This window comes from Rhinopithecus roxellana, chromosome 7 (assembly GCF_007565055.1).
Source record: "Rhinopithecus roxellana isolate Shanxi Qingling chromosome 7, ASM756505v1, whole genome shotgun sequence".
Taxonomy (NCBI): domain Eukaryota; kingdom Metazoa; phylum Chordata; class Mammalia; order Primates; family Cercopithecidae; genus Rhinopithecus; species Rhinopithecus roxellana.
The window spans coordinates 138,321,911-138,342,042 of record NC_044555.1 but is presented as its reverse complement, the minus strand read 5'-3'; the positions used below and the strand labels follow the sequence as shown (position 1 = coordinate 138,342,042).

The 20,132-nt window shown below is 39.1% G+C and overlaps 1 protein-coding gene across 1 annotated transcript in view; it reads left to right on the top strand.

Moving 5' to 3' along the window:
• The window catches only part of GABRA3 (gamma-aminobutyric acid type A receptor alpha3 subunit), a 338,987-nt gene extending 320,024 nt beyond the window's left edge, over nucleotides 1-18,963 (top strand). The window contains exon 10 of the mRNA XM_030934036.1: nucleotides 18,455-18,963. Coding sequence (XP_030789896.1) covers nucleotides 18,455-18,790 — 336 coding nt within the window. The 3' untranslated portion in view covers nucleotides 18,791-18,963. The remainder of the gene's footprint in view (nucleotides 1-18,454) is intronic.
• Nucleotides 18,964-20,132: the final 1,169 nt, after the last annotated feature.

The following is a 20,132-nucleotide window of genomic DNA, read 5'->3' as shown; positions in this document are numbered from 1 at the left end:
CCATTTATTAAATAGGGAATCCTTTCCCCATTTCTTGTTTTTCTCAGGTTTATCAAAGATCAGATGGCTGTAGATGTGTGGTATTATTTCTGAGGACTCTGTTCTGTTCCATTGGTCTATATCTCCGTTTTGGTACCAGTAGCCTGCTGTTTTGGTTACTGTAGCCTTGTAGTATAGTTTGAAGTCAGGTAGCGTGATGCCTCCAGCTTTGTTCTTTTGACTTAAGATTGTCTTGGCAATGCGGGATCTTTTTTGGTTCCATATGAACTTTAAAACAGTTTTTCCAATTCTGTGGAGAAACTCATTGGTAGCTTGATGGGGATGGCATTGAATCTATAAATTACCTTGGGCAGTATGGCCATTTTCATGATATTGATTCTTCCTACCCATGATCGTGGTATGTTCTTCCATTTGTTTGTGTCCTCTTTTATTTCACTGAGCAGTGGTTTGTAGTTCTCCTTGAAGAGGTCCTTTACATCCCTTGTAAGTTGGATTTCTAGGTATTTTCTTCTCTTTGAAGCCATTGTGAATGGGAGTTCATTCATGATTTGGCTCTCTGTTTGTCTGTTACTGGTGTATAAGAATGCTTGTGATTTTTGTACATTAATTTTTTATCCTGAGACTTTTCTGAAGTTGCTTATCAGCTTAAGGAGATTTTGGGCTGAGACAATGGGGTTTTCTAAATATACAATCATGTCATCTGCAAACAGGGACAATTTGACTTCTTCTTTTCCTAACTGAATACCCTTTATTTCTTTCTATTGCCTGATTGCCCTAGACAGAACTTCCAACACTATGTTGAATAGGAGTGGTGAGAGAGGGCATCCCTGTCTTGTGCCAGTTTTCAAAGGGAATTTTTCCAGTTTTTGCCCATTCAGTATGATATTGGCTGTGGGGTTTTCATAAATAGCTCTTATTATTTTGAGGTACGTTCCATCAATACCGAATTTATTGAGAGTTTTTAGCATGAAGGGCTGTTGAATTTTGTCAAAAACCTTTTCTGCATCTATTGAAATAATCATGTGGTTTTTGTCTTTGGTTCTGTTTATATGCTGGATTAGGTTTATTGATTTGCATATGTTGAACCAGCCTTGCATCCCAGGGATGAAGCCCACTTGATCATGGTGGATAAGCTTTTTGATGTGCTGCTGGATCCAGTTTGCCAGTATTTTATTGAGGATTTTTGCATCGATGTTCATCAGGGATATTTGTCTAAAATTCTCTTTCTTTATTGTGTCTCTGCCAGGCTTTGGTATCAGGATGATATTGGCCTCATAAAATGAGTTAGGGAGGATTCCCTCTTTTTCTATTGATTGGAATAATTTCAGAATCCTCCTTGTACCTCTGGTAGAATTCGACTGTCAATCCGTCTGGTCCTGGACTTTTTTTGGTTGGTAGGCTATTAATTATTGCCTCAATTTCAGAGCCTGCTATTGGTCTATTAGGGATTCAGATTCTTCCTGGTTTAGTCTTGGGAGAGTGTAAGTTTCCAGGAAATTATCCATTTCTTCTAGATTTTCTAGTTTATTTGCATAGAGGTGTTTATAGTATTCTCTGATGGTAGTTTGTATTTCTGTGGGGTCGGTGGTGATACCCCCTTTATCATTTTTTATTGCGTCTATTTGATTCTTCTCTCTTTTCTTCTTTATTAGTCTTGCTAGCAGTCTATCAACTTTGTTGATCTTTTGAAAAAACTACATCTTGGATTCATTGATTTTTTGGAGGGTTTTTTGTGTTTCTATCTCCTTCAGTTCTGCTCTGATGTTAGTTATTTCTTGCCTTCTGCTAGCTTTTGAATGTGTTTTAAGAATGTTGAATATTGGCCCCCACTCTCTTCTGGCTTGTAGAGTTTCTGCCGAGAGATCTGCTGTTAGTCTGATGGGCTTCCCTTTGTGGGTAACCCGACCTTTCTCTCTCGCTGCCCTTAAGATTTTTTCCTTCATTTCAACTTTGGTGAATCGGGCAATTATGTGTCTTGGAGTTGCTCTTCTCGAGGAGTATCTTTGTGGCGTTCTCTGTATTTCCTGAATTTGAATGTTGGCCTGCCCTACTAGGTTGGGGAAGTTCTCCTGGATGATATCCTGAAGAGTGTTTTCCAACTTGGTTCCATTTTCCCCCTCGCTTTCAGGCACCCCAATCCGAAGTAGATTTGGTCTTTTTACATAATCCCATACTTCTTGCAAGCTTTGTTCATTTCTTTTTTTTCTTTTATCTTTAGATTTCTCTTCTTGCTTCATTTCATTCATTTGATCCTCAATTGCTGATACTCTTTCTTCCAGTTGATTGAGTCGGTTACTGAAGCTTGTGCATTTGTCACGTATTTCTTGTGTCATGGTTTTCATCTCTGTCAGTTCGTTTATGGCCTTCTCTGCATTAATTATTCCAGTTATCAATTCTTCCACTCTTTCTTCAAGATTTTTAGTTTCTTTGCGCTGGGTACGTAATTCCTCCTTTAGCTCTGAGAAGTTTGATGGACTGAAGCCTTCTTCTCTCATCTCGTCAAAGTCATTCTCTGTCCAGCTTTGATCGGCTGCTGGTGACGAGCTGCGTTCCTTTGCAGGGGGAGATGCGCTCTTATTTTTTGAATTTCCAGCTTTTCTGCCCTGCTTTTTTCCCATCTTTGTGGTTTTATCTGCCTCTGGTCTTTGATGATGGTGACGTACTGATGGGGTTTTGGTGTGGGTGTCCTTCCTGTTTGTTAGTTTTCCTTCTAACAGTCAGGACCCTCAGCTGTAGGTCTGTTGGAGATTGCCTGAGGTCCACTCCAGACCCTGTTTGCCTGGGTATCAGCAGCAGATGCTGCAGAAGATAGAATATTGCTGAACAGCGAGTGTACCTCTCTGATTCTTGCTTTGGAAGCTTCCTCTCAGGGGTGTACTCCACCCTGTGAGGTGTGGGGTGTTGGTCTGCCCCTAGTGGGGGATGTCTCCCAGTTAGGCTACTCAGGGGTCAGGGACCCACTTGAGCAGGCAGTCTGTCCGTTCTCAGATCTCAACTTCCATGTTGGGAGATCCACTGCTCTCTTCAAAGCTCTCAGACAGAGTCATTTGCGTCTGCAGAGGTTTCTGCTGCTTTGTTTTGTTGTTGTTGTTGTTTAGCTGTGCCCTGTCCCCAGAGGTGGAGTCTACAGAGACAGGCAGGCCTCCTTGAGCTGCTGTGAGCACCACCCAGTTGGAGCTTCCCAGCGGCTTTGTTTACCTACTTAAGCCTCAGCAATGGTGGGCGCCCCTCCCCCAGCCTCGCTGCTGCCTTGCTGTTAGATGCCTTGCTGTTAGCACAGCAGACTGCTGTGCTAGCAATGAGGGAGGCTCCGTGGGCATGGGACCCTCTCGGCCAGGTGTAGGATATAATCTCCTGGTGTGCCCGTTTGCTAAGACCCTTGGTAAAGCGCAGTATTGTGGTGGGAGTTACCCGATTTTCCAGGTGTCGTGTGTCTCAGTTCCCCTGGCTAGGAAAAGGGATTCCCTTCCCCCTTGCGCTTCCCAGGTGAGGTGATGCCTTGCCCTGCTTCAGCTCTTCCTGGTCGGGCTGCAGCAGCTGACTAGCACTGATTGTCCGGCACTCCCTAGTGAGATGAACCCAGTACCTCAGTTGAAAATGCAGAAATCACCTGTCTTCTGTGTCACTCACGCTGGGAGGTGGAGACTGGAGCTGTTCCTATTCGGCCATCTTGCTCTGCACCCCTCTCAAATATAAATTCTTACTCATAGGTCCAAAAATAGATATGGGATAAAAAAGCTTAACAATTAAACATTGAAAATAAAATGCTAGGATATGAAGAAAAAGCAAATCTAATGTACACCTACTTTGTGGTACAACTCTTGAAAAGCTCAAATTGATTTGGGTCTGAGTTAAGAATCACCTAGAACTAATGAGGGGATAAGCCCTTTTTATTATGTATTGTTTGGCCCATGCTTAGAGTACACTGTTCCAGTTTGGTTACTACAATAGAGGAGGGACAAATGCCTCAGGGGGATGATTATTGCTATTTTCAGATACCTGCAAAGCTTCCGTGATGTTTTATAAAAATTGAGACAGATTTCTTTTTTATGGCCAGCAAGAGGAGTGGAAGTGGTTTGAAGACAGAGAGAGGACTCAAATAGATTGTTAGAAACTCTAGAGCTAGACATCAGAAATGATGACCATTTCTCCGTTTAAAAATTGCTAAAACTTTAAATAGAGAGAACAAAAAGAATATTATAAAACTATTTTGCAAAGATAGTGATCTGTCTTCCTCTTTAGTCTCTCTCTATGGTCAGTCCATTTAAGTTATCTCAAGAAGTATATTATGAGAATTGAAAAAAGTATGGCATGCACAAAAATGGATCTCTAATGTACAGGTGCTATGCTTTGTCTGCACTGCTACAATGTGGAGCAACTAATAGTGAGATCAACAGAAAAAAATTTGAGGTGCATTGGAAGTGAAAAATTAGAATTTAATAATAACTTAGTTTCTTTTTTCTTCCATTAGAGAGACTTATTAAACTTTTTTGCTTCCTAAAGCTAGAATGAGTGAGCATAAAACAGTTTTAAAATAATATAACTGATTTTAAAATTTATTTGTGATCTGTATTATGATCAGGCATTAGATAAAATGTGAGAGGAAACATTATAAAGGAAAAAAAGAAGATATGGAAGTAAAACCTCATTTTCTAATGAAGATAACTCACTACCCTGTAACCGCACTCTAGAAAATAGATGAACTGTGGATTTTTGATGATCAACCACATGTTTTTATCACTGCTTCCTTTGAAGATTCTGCTAAAATGAGAGTAAAGGAATGAAACAGGTATAAAACCACAAGATGAGCAGGACAAGGGATGTCAGTCAGACAAGAAATATTAACACATCTATAGAAGAATGAACATGGAAGGAGGTTATAACAACTGATTTATCAAACTGCAGTAAAACATAACCCTGGAGAAATTCAGTGTTAAGAAGCGCTAGATACAATAGAGAACAAAACAAAAGTCTGTGTACAGAGTAGTTGAGACTCCAGAGCCTGTTCAATATGTGAAATGTCTCTAGCCAGATGTATACTCTCCAGGAAAAAAACAGCAGGGTTGCTCTTCTGAAGAAACTGAGCATCCCCAAAGGAAAATTTTTGCATACTGACATTTTGAAGTACCGCCTCAAAATGACCTGCTTTACCTAATCATCCTAAATCACAGCCCACCAATCAAAAAGCTCGGGTTAACTACATGAGCAAACAGACATCTTCTCTGTTGCCAAATAATACTGGGATATCAAGGATCACCAATTAAAAGTTTGCAATGTGAAAGAGAATAGCAAAGATTAAAAGAAAAACAAACAGGCAAACAAACTAAAAAGGAACACCTCACCTTGAAGGGAGGGGACAGACATAATTTAGGAAATTAAAGACAATGTAAGAAAAACAAAACTTTTACTTTAGATTTGTAAATATATCATATTAATAAGATAAGAACAGGATGCTATACAAAAAGAAATTAGAGAATAAGGAAGAGGTATTGAAATTAAAAAGAATTGCCAAAATAAAAATTTCAATAGAGAAGTAGGAAAATAAATTAAAGGAAATCAATCTATAGGTAGGGCATTAAAAAAAGAATGTGAAAGGAAAGGTAAGAGATCTAGGAATGAAACCAGGAAGTTCATCCAAATTTAAAAAGAAAAATTATATCGAGTATCTTTCCCAACCACAATAGTATGAAACTAGAAAGCAATAAAGAGAATAATTTTGGAAAATTCACAAATACATGGAAATTAAACAACATTCTCCTGAACAACCAATAAGTCAAAGGAGAAATTAAAAGGGGAATTTAATGTATCTTGAGAAAACAATAGGCATACAATGTACCAAAACTTATGAGATGCAGCCAAAGCAGTTCTAAGAAGAATGAAGGTTATAGCAAGAAACACCTACATCAAAAAACAATAAAGATCTCAAATAAGCAATCTAACTTTATGCCTTGAGGAACCAGAAAAAGAAGAACTAAGCCCAAAGTTAATAGAAAGAAGCAAAGAATAAAGATCAGAGCAGAAATACATGAAATCAGGAACTTAAAAAACAATAGAAAAGATCATTAAAACTAAGACGTGTTTTTTTTTTCAAAAGATAAACAAAATAGACAAACCTTTAGACGAAGAAAAAAGAGAGAAGGCTCAAATACCAAAAATAAAAAATGAAAGAGGAGATGTTAACAACTGATATCACAGAAAAACAAAGGATCATAACAGATTACTATAAACAATTATATGCCAACAAACTGATAATCTAGAAGTAATAGATAAATTTCTAGACATACATCACCTGCTAAGACTGAATCATGAGGAAATGGAATATCTGAACAGACCAATAATTAGTAAGGAGCTGAATCAGTAACAAAAAGTCTCTCATCAAAGAAAAGCCCAGGACCTGATGCCTTCACTGCTGATTCTACCAAGCACTTAAAGAAAAACTAATACCAATCATTCTCAAATCCTTCCAAAAAAATGAAAAGGGAATACTTCCAAACTCATTTTATATGGCCAGCATTACCCTCATACCAAAGACAGGCAAATATACTACAAGAAAAAAAAATCACAGGTCAATATACCCAATGAACAAAATAGATGTAAAAATCCTCAACAAAATTCTAGCAAACCAAAGTTAACAGTACATTAAAAGAATGATTCCCCAGAACTTCTTAATAAATAAATGTGTGTGTGTGTGTGTGTGTGTGTGTGTGTGTGTGTGTGTGTGTAATGGCTGTAAGAGTTAAATCGTAACTTAAAAAAATTCACCTTGACCAAGTGGGATTTATCCCATGGTGTAACGTGCAAATATATAAATATACTACACCACATTAACAGAATGAAGTCCAAAACCAGTTCGTCATCTCAATAGATGCAGAAAAAGCATTTGACAAAATTCAACATTCTTTCATGATAAAAGAAAAGCCTGTCAACTAATTAGATATACAAGAAATGTACCTCATCACAATAAAGGCCATATATGACAAACCCACAGCTAACATTATACTAAATGGTAAAAAGTTAAAAGCTTTTTCTCTAAGTTAGTAACAAGACAAGCATGTCCACTCTCACCACAGTATTGGAAGACCTATCGAGAGCAATTCAACAAGAGAAAGAAATAAAAGGCATCCAAATTGGAAAGGAAGAAGTCAAATTGTCCCTGCGTATGGATGGCCTGATCTTATATATAGAAAACCCTAAAGACCCTACAAAACAAACAAACAAACAAACAAAAACCTGTTAGAACAGATGTGATGGCAGGCTCCTGTAGTCCCAGCTACTTGGGAGGCTGAGGCAGGAGAATGTTGTGAACCTGGGAGGCGGAGCTTGCAGCGAGCTGAGACCCGCCACCGCACTCCATCCAGCCTGAGCGACAGAGCGAGAATCCGTCTCAAAAAAAAAAAAAAAAAAAAAAAAAAGAAAGAAAGAAAAGAAAAGAAAAGAAAAAAGTTGAACTCACAGAAGCAGAAGGTAGAATGGTGGTTTGGTGGTTACTGGGGACGGGAAGTCAAGGGTAGTTGTTGTAGTAAAATACAAAATTTTACTTAGATAAGAATAAGTTCAGGAGACCTATTGTACAACAAGGTGACTGTAGTTAATAGCAATGTTCTGTATTCTTGAAGACTGCTAAGAGTAGATTTTAAATGTTCTTATCACAGAAAATGATAACTGTGTGAGGCAATGCATATGTTAATTAGCTCAATATAGCCATTCCATAATGTACACATATTGCAAAACATCATTTTGTACATGATAAATATATGCAATTTCATCTGTCAATTAAAAATGAATGAATTTCTAAAAATTATAAAAAGTGAAGTACTAAAGTGACAACTGCGCAGCAGGCAAATTTGCAAAGGAACCAGTCCAGTTTGCAGATGGATACTAGAGGGATTTATATAGTCGTTGATAATGTTATCACCACTGCTTATTGATAGAACTAAAAATTTTGCTATAATTGTAGTGGAGGATTCAGGAAGGGTTACATTTGTGAAATAAATCACTATTTATCATGAAAAGACAACTGGTAGTAAGCAAAACTGGTAGCAGTATAAATGTATAAAAGTATAGAAATAACTATTAGAAGTATTAATATCACCTAAGAGAATTAAAAATAAACACCTACAAGGAGCTGGACAATGGGTTTGGGTGCATTGGGGTAAGGGTTTCTTGATTTTAATAAGTTTTCAACTTCAATTTTTTAAACTATGTCCATTACTACTTTAAGTTATTCAACATCAAAAATAATAAAAGGAAAGTTAAATGAAAAAACAAATCTCAACATTTAAAAAGAGGAAAATTATTCTTAGAACCATTTGCAAAATTTGTATAACTTCTTGTATAAATTTTGCAAAAATATAGTAATGCTTGGACTCTCTTTTTTTATTTTCAAATGGTGCTGGGAAAATTGGCTAGCCATAAGTAGAAAGCTGAAAATGGATCCTTTCCTTACTCATTATATGAAAATTAATTCAAGATGGATTAGAGACTTAAATGTTAGACCTAAAACCACAAAAACCCTAGAAGAAAACCTAGGTAATATCATTCAGGACATAGGCATGGGCAAGGACTTCATGTCTAAAACACCAAAAGCAACGGCAACAAAAGCCAAAATTGACAAATGGGATCTAATTAAACTAAAGAGCTTCTGCACAGCAAAAGAAACTACCATCAGAGTGAACAGGCAACCTACAGAATGGGAGAAAAGTTTTGCAATCTACTCATCTGACAAAGGGCTAATATCCAGAACCTATAAATAACTCAATCAAATTTACAAGAAATAAACAACTCCATCAAAAAGTGGGCAAAGGATATGAACAGACACTTCTCAAAAGAAGACATTCATACAGCCAACAGACACATGAAAAACTGCTCATCATCACTGGCCATCAGAGAAATGCAAATCAAAACCACAATGAGATACCATCTCCCACCAGTTAGAACGGCAATCAATACAAAATCAGGAAACAACAGGTGCTGGAGAGGATGTGGAGAAATAGGAACACTTTTACACTGTTGGTGGGACTGTAAACTAGTTCAACCATTGTGGAAAACAGTGTGGCGATTCCTCAAGGATCTAGAACTCGAAACACCATTAGACCCAGCCATCCCATTACTGGGGATATACCCAAAGGATTATAAGTCATGCTGCTGTAAAGACACATGCACACGTATGTTTATTACGGCCCTATTCACAATAGCAAAGACTTGGAATCAACCTAAATGTCCATCAGTGACAGACTGGATTAAGAAAATGTGGCACATATACACCATGGAATACTATGCAGCCATAAAAAAAGGATGAGTTCCTGTCCTTTGTAGGGACATGGATGCAGCTGGAAACCATCATTCTCAGCAAACTATCACAAGAACAGAAAACCAAATACCGCATGTTCTCACTCATAGGTGGGAATTGAACAATGAGATCACATGGACACAGGAAGGGGAACATCATACACCAGGTCCTATTGTGGGGAGGAGACGGGCGGAGGAATAGCATTAGGAGATATACCTAATGTAAACGACGAGTTAATGGGTGCAGCACACCCACATGGCACATGTATACATATGTAACAAACCTGCACGTTGTGCACATGTACCCTAGAACTTAAAGTATAATAAAAAAAAAAAAGAAAATAAAAAGAGGAAAATTATTCTTAGAACCATTTGCAAAATTTGTATAACTTCTTGTATAAATTTTGCCAAAAAAATAATGCTTGGACTCTCTTTTTTTATTTTCAAATGCTCCAGAATAAAATGTTATCTTTTGTACATTGGAGAAAACATTCACATTCTCTTTAAATCTTGGAAAAGCTTAATTTCTTGTCCTTAATGGCTTTTAAGTCTATGGGTCATTCCTGCAATTGTAGCCACAAGTCAAATCACCCCTTGGTATTTCTTTGTTGGGTAAATAACATTCAATATGGGTTAAGTTGTACTCATAAACTGGTGGTTTTCCTACCTTGCTCTGCAGTAGGTATAAGTGGCCTGACAGTAATCATAGTCTCGATTAAAATACACACACACACACACACACACACACACACACACACACGCACACGGCAATTATTTCTGGAATACCTGTGGTATGCAAAACTAAACCACATGGTCCGAGCACTCAGGAGCTGATGGTCTAAGAAAAGTAAGGCATATATCCATATATATATATACACACATATACAGACAGAGCACTGATATAGGACCAAATGCTGAGTGTCACAGGAGAGATAAATCCAAAATGCTTCCTCTCTATTTTGTTCTGTTTACCTTACTGAACACTTGTCTGTTTCCTAAAAAATCTACTGCCCTTGCAAGTGGAAGCCACTCCTTCATTCCCTCCTGCTGCTTCCAGGCCACTGTTTACTCCTTTACTTCATGCAAAAAATTTCGTCCTTTGATGTTCACTTCATCTGGCTTTATCACTCTATTTTTCTTCATCTTGCTCAACTTACCAACATTACTGTATTCTCTCATTACTGTATTCATTTCATATATAGGATTTCTACAACCAGTTCACTTTATTTGCAACTATCCCAAGTTCTCTCTTTGTTTTTCAGTTGGACGACTCATCTGACATCATAAACTAGAATTAAGCCTATTAAATGAGGTCTGGATTGTCTCATTTACCAGGCACTGCTACTGTTTCCAGCACTAGGCGAAGGTTTCAGAAATGAACCAATCTAACTGCCTGTATATTTGTTCTAGTGTTTTGTTTTTGTTTTCGTTTTTTGTTTTTTTGTTGTTGTTGTTTTGCTTTTTCAGAAAAACTGACAGTAAGTCAGCTAATTGTGTTAGTATTTTTGGAACTGTTACTTGACATCAGAAGAGTTTTGTAATGAAATTTGTGGACACACGAGGCCATATGTTCCACAGGGCTCGCCTCCATGTCATCCTTGGTCAATACCCAAATCGTAATTTTCTCTATGGTTATTTATCCTCCCCTCACTTCTTATCCTTATCTTCTTCTGTGTTTTTTTTTTCTTGACTTATCCTCCTACTCCTCATAAACTGTCCCTCACTTCCCTCAGGAACTCCTGTTCATGGGAAGACAAAACATTCTGCACCAGCAGCTTCTTCATTGAATGACCCGTCCACCTCCTGTTTTAACTGACATTTGATTCTCAGTTGAGACTTCATTCCAACTGCCTTCCTGCTTGGCAGAAGCTGTTAATCTGATTCCCATTTTCCAGAAGTGTAGTTTACATCATCTTAATCCCCAGTACTGCTTTCAGACCATTACTCTCTCACTTTTTTACATTAAAGATGTCTTCATTGAAGTGTCAACTCCTCACTTGGATTCTCATACATCAGGATTTCCTGTTTTTCTTGTTCATCCTTGGTATTTTCTTTGCACTATCCTTGTCTTCTTTCCAGCACTAAACGTTAGAGCATTTCAGGGCAGATCAGTCAGATCTGCAGACCAGTCAGCAATCAGATCTCTTTTTTATTTTCTGATTCTGTACTCACTTCTCAAGCGACCTCATTCAATCCCAAGACATTGAATCAATGGCCATCTAGAGGCGAACAACTCCCAAATATGTATCTCTAGCCCAGACCTTTCCCCTGAGCTGCAGACTGATATATGTAACTGTGTACGTCTCTATTAGGATTATATTCCTATTGGGATGTCTGATAAAAATGTAATTCTTATATCCAAACACAACTCCTCCTCTTCCCCCAAACCTGCTCTTCTTCAAGTCTTCCCAGCACAACCAATAATGTCACTATTCTTCCAGATGCTCAGGCCAAAAACCTGGAATCCATTCTTAATTCTTTTGTTTTTCTTACCTGCCCCCCACTCTGCTCTCAGAAAACCCAAACCTAACTCATCAGCAAGTCCTGACTCCTCTACATTCACAATATAACTTGAATCTGTCTACTTTTCTCCATATCTAACATTCAACACACCACACCTTTCACTAGCCTCATTAGGACTAACATCCTAATTTTAGTCCTCTACTTTCATGCCTACACATCTGTTCTCTGCCCAACAGTAGGGAAGATCAATTAAAATAGTAAATTATAAAAATTCTGCTCCAAATATTTTAATGGCTTCCCACTACATTTAGATCAAATTCCATTATTCTTACCATGGTGCTCAAAACCTTACAGGATCTTGTCCTTAGATCTATGATGGTACCTTTTAGCATCTTTTTTGAATTTTCATTCACTCCACTCACTCATCCCATAGTGGCCTCCTTGATGATTTTATTTATTTATTTATTTGTTTGTTTGTTTATTATTTATTTATTTATGAGATGGAGACTCGCTCTGTCACCCAGGCTGGAATACAGTGGCGCAACCTCTGCTCACTGCAACCTCCATCTCCTGGGTTCAAGCGATTCTCCTGCCTCAGCCTCCTGAGCAGCTGGGACTATAGGCATGTACCACCGTGCTCGGCTAATTTTTGTATTTTTAGTAAAGATGGGGTTTCACCGTGTTAGCCAGGATGGTCTCGATCTGACCTCATGATCTGCCCACCCCAGCCTCCCAAAGTGCCTGGATTACAGGCATGAGCCACCGCACCCAGCCTCCTTGATGATTCTTGACGAATCACTTTCATTCCAAGCCCAGGTACTTTGTCATTACCATTCTTTATGAAATGTTTATTGTTGAGATCTTTTCACAACTTGCTTTCTTATTTTGTTCAGGTCTCTACTTACCTTCTCAGGCAGACCTTCTCTCACTAGCATTCATCATCTTTTTCTTCACTGCCCTGCTTTATGTGCTTCCATGATAATTCTCACCTCCTAACATTACATTGCTTTATGTATTTGTTTGCTTCTATGTTTATTACATGTCCCCCCTCCCCCCCACTGGAATGTGAACTCCTTTAGGGCAGGAGCTGTGTTTTACCATTTATTCCTGCACCCCAACCACCTAGCACAGAGCCTGTCACATTGTAGACACAGAAAATATTAAATAAATGGATGATTTCCTATGTTTTCCTTGCTTCTCTATTCAGCATAGGTACCGTAGTGTATCACTGCAGTCACTCACCAGCACTCTTGACCTCCCTAGTCACTTCAATCCAAGTCCTCTATTTCTTTCTGAAAAAAAAAAATCCATTGCTATTGATGGGTTGGTGACATTAATGAGTGTATTTTTGAATTCTGCTGTTCCTTCAACCTATGCCTGCAGTTACTCTCTGTCCCTAATTAGTTCTGTCTTCTTTATCCTACAAAATCTGGTTTAAATCAGCCAGGCGCGGTGGCTCACGCTTATAATCCCAGCACTTTGGGAAGCCAAGAATTGAGTACAGATTCAGAAAAAAACACCTGAGGTCAGGAGTTCAAGACCAGTCTGACCAAATGGAGAAACCCCCTTCTCTACTAAAAATACAAAATTAGCCAGGGATTGGAGTGGGGGTGGTGGCACATGCCTGTAATCCCAGCTACTCAGGAGGCTGAGGAAAGAGAATTGCTTGAACCCAGGAGGCAGAGATTGCAGTGAACCGGGATCGCGCCATTGCACTCCAGCCTGGGCAACAAGAGCGAAACTCCATCTCAAAAAAAAAAAAAAAAAAAAAAAAAAAATACACACACACACATATATGCATATATTCTAGTTTAAATCTTTACTATTTATTTTACCTTCCTCATGGGGAATGTAGAAGCCATTGTATGAGATTTCCCTCAACCTACTGTGCTCCTTTCTCTCCACCAAAATATAGATGCTATCTAATCTCATCCACTCTTTCCTTCTCAGCTGTGATCTAGACCTGGGAAATTCCACACTTATGCTCTAGATAACCCCCTCCCCCCGCCTTTTCAGGAAGGTGGTACAAGTGATTATTTTTCTTTCATTTGCATTTTCTCTCCTTTGCATTGACTTACTTGACCGTTCCAAATTCTTTCTTCTCTTGAACTTCCTTGATTCATTATTTATGCCCCTCTGAATGTTTCTAATTTGTGCCTTCTCCCTTATATTTTAATTCTCTCTTATTTTAATTAACCTTCCTCATTAAACTAGATTTCCTGAGGGTAGGGTCTCTGATTTATCATATGTGTGTGTGTGTGTGTGTGTGTGTATATGTGTGTGTGTGTGTGTATACACATAATGGTAAATATATATAACCTTAACCAATTTGAATTGTGTAGTTCAGTCCTGTTAAATACATTCACATTGCTATGCAGTCTCCTGAACCCTTTTCATCTTGCAAAACTGGAACTCTGTATTCGTTAAACAACAACTCCCCATTCCTTTCTGCCCTAGCCCCTGGCACCCACCATCATGCTTTCTGTCTCTGTGAATTTGCTACTCTAGATATGTCATAGAAGTGAAATCACGTAACAATTATCCTTTTGTGACTGGCTTATTTCATTTAGCAACCTCAAGATTCATGTCTGTTGTAGTATGTATCAGAATTTCCTTCCTTTGTGAGGTTGAATAATTGTGAATGGAATGAATTCATTGTATGTGTATATCATATTTTGTTTATTGTTCTCTCAATGGACACTTGGATTGCTTCCACCATTTGTCTATTGGGAATAATGAAGCTATGAACATGGGTATGCAAATATCTCTTTGAGACTCTGCTTATAATTTGGGGATATATACTAAGAAGTGGAACAGCTGAATCATATAGTGATTCTATTTGTAAGTTTTTGAGGAACCATCACAACATTTTCCATAGTGGTTGCACCATTTTACATTCCCAATAGTGCACAAGAGTTTCAATTTCTCCCTATCCTTGCCAACACTTGATATTTTCTGGGGTTTTTTGGTAGTACCCATCGTAATGTGAGGTGGAGTCTCATGGCTTTGATTTGCATTTCTGATTAGTGATGTTTAGCATATTTTCATGTGATTTTTGGCCATTTGTAAATCTTTTTTGGAGATATGTCTACTCAAGTCCTTTGCCCATTTTTAAATTACCCCATTTTAAATTGAGTTGTTTGGGTTTTTGTTGTTGATATTTTCATCTGTGAATCCCACATAGCATATATTCCATTGCTTTGCTCCACTTCTGTCCCACGGGCTCAGAAAAGCTGAGCACCTGCAAGGGGGTTGACACAGAGACACTGGACCATGTAAGTATATACTCTGAGGTTCTAGTTGAGTTTCACCTTTAGAGTCAATTGACAGAAGTATCATCGGAGGAAGACTTGAGTGGGACATGCATTTCTCTATAAAAGTTTTCATTGCCTCATCACAAACTCACTAGATTTTTAGAAGTAAAGGCGTTCTTGTTCTGGATTCAAACTCCTTGAGAAATTTGGAGAAGTCAATTTCCACTTTTTGGTTAGGAAATTGCCCTAGGCTGAACTTTGGAGACATGCTGTTTATGCATCAAAGGTCAAGACTCAGGGGAAACAAACAAGAAGTCACATTGATAATCTTCAATGGTGGGTATTTTTTCATTCAGTAAACATCCATCATTTGCCTAAGAGCCAGATACTTGGCTAAGGGATAGGAATAGAATGACAATTCGGTCAAAGCTAAGTCATCTCAGTCTGTATCAATCAAGGAGAATTACTGGAAAACTAGGTGTAGAAATGGGTAAATATTACCATTAATCTATGGCTTGTTTTCCTATTTTCTTGAAACTCAAATTTTGCTTTGATTTCCTTCTTTAATGATTTAGGTAAAAAATTGTAGTGGCTGATTAAAATGTGTCATGTTGAAAATGGTGGAAGAAATTAAAAGGTAATTTTCCCTTACTACTTAAAAAATCTGTGATTAACTTGATTGCTACTTCTCCCCATCTATAGAACATAAAGTGCTTATGGAGCTAAAAAAAAGTATTCATTGTTCAGAATCATTGTTTCAGAGACTTAGTCATAGCCAGTTTATAAGATGGCTAAGTGGAATGACATATGTAAAAGCTTCTAGAAAAGTCAGGGCAATATTTTCTTTCCTTTCTTTTGTCTTTTCTTTCTTTCCTATAATTTTTGGTCTACCCATGAGAAAAGAGTTTACTAAGCAAATTAATAAGCAAGTTGGCAAACAAGTAAAGCACCCTTTTATTTAATAGCAAAGACATTTAGCAGCAGGACTCTATTCACACAATGAATTTGCTAATTATAAATGAGTCCCATGTAGTATTTAAATAATTTACAAGGTTTTTAGAAACCTTAGAGTTCTGTCCCCTTTCCACTTGTAACAATGTGATTGCAATCCCCAAGGAGAAATAATATTGCTTTCAAATATCCTGTTAGTCAGACTGTTCAATTTACGTAAACCAACATCCTCTCATCTGTCGCACTTTCCCTCCATGACTGAAAACACTGAGGCCAAAATAAGCAGACAGAGCAAGAGAGCATAGCATATAAGGCCTCTCAAGGTCTTGCTGCTGCCTGTTTTACACAGCCTCAGTTTCTGCAACTCTTTGCCATGCACACTGTGGCCCAGCTACGGTAAACTTCTTGTCAACTCAAAAAACAGTGCCCTTGGCCAGGTGTAGTGGCTTGCACCTGTAATCCCAGTGCTTTTGGAAGCCAAGGTGGGAGGATCACCTGAAGCCAGGAGTACAAGACCAGCCTGGGCAATATAGTGAGACGTCATCTCTAAATTAAAAAAGAAAAAATTAGCTGGGCATGGTGGCACACACCTATAGTCCCAGCTACTCAGGAGCCTGAGGCAGGAGAATCACTTGAGCCCAGGAGTTCAAGACTGTAGTGAACTATATTCACACCAAGGCTCACCAGCCCAGGTGACAGAGCAAGACCCATGTCTCTAAAATAAATAAATAAAATGTCCTTGGCTTATGTACTGGCCTTTGCCGCATGCTCATCTGATGAGCTCCTGCTCATCTTTTGTGACCCAGACCATAAACTTTATTGCCTTCTCTGAGCCACCTTTTCCAATGCCAGCAGGTACTTTGCCCCTCCTTTGACCGAATTCCCATAGCACTTGGCGCAGATCTTTGAGAAGTCTGATCACATTCAATGGCAATGATGTGCTTAAAAGGCTTTCTCCCACACCCGAGTGTGAGCTCCTGGAAGACAGGGACTCATGTTTTACCCTTTCCATTTATCTCTAAGTACCTAGCATAGTCCTTGGCCCAGTAAGCATTCAGTAAATATTGGGAAAAAGTTATTAGGATCACAATAGTAAATGACAGTTAGGTATAAAGGAGAAAAAATAAGAATGATGGGGACTCTGAAGTTAAGAAGAAAGGGTATATGAAGAGATTAGGAGACAAGGGGTCAGCAAGAGAGGATGGAAATAGAGGAACACACGAAGAAAGCAAGTAGGAAGTGAAGGAATAGAGAAGTGAAGCCTGGGTTCTGAGAAGCAAAGTAACATCAAGAATGGACTCATGAGGTGTGTGAAATTAGGGCATTTCTGAAGCTCATCTATACCCACTTTTCCCTAGAGCAAACTAGGATGGAAAGAAGAAAAGGCCAGAGTGAGGAATGAGGCAGCAAACCATCTATAGACCATGAGCTAGGCCACCGCATTTGGCATGGGGTTGGGGCTGGCCTCCTCCCCTGGCCTCTCCTGTTCTTCAGCTTCTCAATTCGTATCCAGGCCTAAGCGTTGTCTCCTCTTCTCTCTTCTGCATCAGGGGAGGCCCAGTGAGGCTCTCTGTATACACAAGTTCATACTGTATATGAGAACAAATTGGCATGTGGGTGTGCTTTCTTCCCACTGGGTGTTTGAGTTTCTTTCACTCTTAAAAAATAAGCACAAAGGGCAGTGACATAGCAGCTCCCCATCTATCTCTGCCTTTGTTATGTCAGAGAGTCTTTTACATAGCTATGTGGAAAGCCTTGGCCTGCTCCTGAGCTTGCTAAACAGTTACACTGCATGAAGGGTTGTAATGTTGTTATAATGATGCATGTCAACATGCCATGGTATGTATTGTCTTTATGACAAAATGACTTTTCAGACTCACCAAGCTCTCTTTCTCACAGTAGATGTGCCACTTGATGGTCTCGGCCTTTTGGAGTTAATCCTTGGGTAACCAAAAAGTGTCTGGGGCCTATAGAAAGCAGCACAGTGCAGCCCTGGATAAAAATCTCTTACCCAGATTGCAAGTTAGGCTGAGGCTGAGTTTTCTCATCTGTCAAATGAGAGTAATCTCATCCACCTACCTCATAGGGGTTGCTCTGAGGATCAAATCACATGATATATAAGATTCTACATGTGACAAACATTCCACAGTTTATTGGCAATTTCTAGCTCCATTCTCTCATCTGATCCTCTAAACAATCCTGAAAATTATTTTGATCCTCATTTTACAGATGAAGAAGCTGAGACATGAAGAGGAAAAGTGACTTAGCCAAAGCGACATAGCTAGTAAGCCAGGGTGATCCACGTTTCCTGTTTTCATACACATCTTCAGTTATTCCTTGACACAAACCTGGCTACTAGTGCTATTGGCTACATGGCCCCTGTTTCTTAACTTCCCTCATGGCTCCTCCTCCCTGTAGCCTCTGAAGGTTCTCTGTGTAATGAATTAATTAGCTTTGTTTTTTTCTCCCTTTCTCCCCTTCTTTTTCCCGGCCTCTAGAAGAAAACACCAGCAGCCCCAGCAAAGAAAACCAGCACCACCTTCAACATCGTGGGAACCACCTATCCCATCAACCTGGCCAAGGACACTGAATTTTCCACCATCTCCAAGGGCGCTGCTCCCAGTGCCTCCTCAACCCCAACAATCATTGCTTCACCCAAGGCCACCTACGTGCAGGACAGCCCGACTGAGACCAAGACCTACAACAGTGTCAGCAAGGTTGACAAAATTTCCCGCATCATCTTTCCTGTGCTCTTTGCCATATTCAATCTGGTCTATTGGGCCACGTATGTCAACCGAGAGTCAGCTATCAAGGGCATGATCCGCAAACAGTAGATAGTGGTGGCAGTGCAGCAACCAGAGCACTGTATACCCTGTGAAGCATCCAGGCACCCAAACCCCGGGGCTCCCCTACATGTATTTCAGGATTCTTCTTTTTACCGCTCTACCAAGCTGTAACTCTCAATTCATATTTATGAATCTCTATGAAAAAAATAACTACAGAAAAATTACTTGTCCCTCCAATATTGCTCAGTATAACCCCATCAAAGCCAAACACTGCCATTTGTCCAGTTGCTCATTTTAGTCTGCCGGTCTCCCCTAGCTGAGGGCACTGCAGGTATTTTATTGCACTCTGCCCACTGCAAAAAGAACAAGAGATTCTACTCTCTATATGGAAGCCTTGGCTGTTTGAGAGGCCCAGAACAAGGAGAATTGTTGACTGGCCATCTAGATCAGATGACTCTAACTTACTAGGCAGCCAGGTTGGGCTATGCCATGTGATCCTGCGTGCAACCTCCCCTGCCTTCAGCAAGGCCTACTAGGCATAAGTACTGATAGCAAAGTTGGGAGTCAATTCTACACCCCCAACCCATTTCTTAGTTTGGAAATCAGTGGGGACAATTGGTACCAACCACCGTCTACCATGTATGGCCAAAATAAATAGAACTAGCTATGCCAGCCTGGCGCCAAGATGGTTGGTGCCCTGCCATGTCCAGACCCTCAGGAAAATAGTCCCCTCCTTGGTACATCTCTCCTCCAGAAGATCTTCTTCCCCCACTGCCTTTGACACCCTTGTAGCCAACTAAGCGCTACTTAATTTGGACTCATTACCACCTGTAAACTTTCCAGGAAAAAATGATCAAGTATTTTTTATTTAAATAAAAAACTTGCAAATAGAAACAAAGTGATCTAGATTTAAAAAAAAAAAAAAAAAAAAAAAAAAAAAAAACAAAAAACTTTTTTTTAAATATGGGAGAGATATAAAAGTCATCTCCCTGCCAAGGCAACTAGCCTATACTGGATTGGGCAAGAGATTTGGAGTGGATGGTAGTTGAGGATTTAAGTCTAGCTCAAAAGAGAGGGCTACTGGCAGATGAAAGTCAAATTCTTCCTTCTGTACACTCCACATTCCATACCCTGGCCCAGGCATTTTTCTCCCACCATATCGGGAACCTCTGGTCCTCTGTTGATGCCGATTCTATGAAGGGTGAATTGGAAATTCATACAAATAAATATCTCTAGTCAATATTGAGTCAACTAGATCATTAACTTTATTGACAATTTTATAATATATTATTTAGAGGCCATTTGTTCTTAATCTTAACATGAGTAAAAGACACAGGCGTAAATATGCAATTTTTATAAGGTAGATAAACTGAATCCCAGAAGTTTGAAT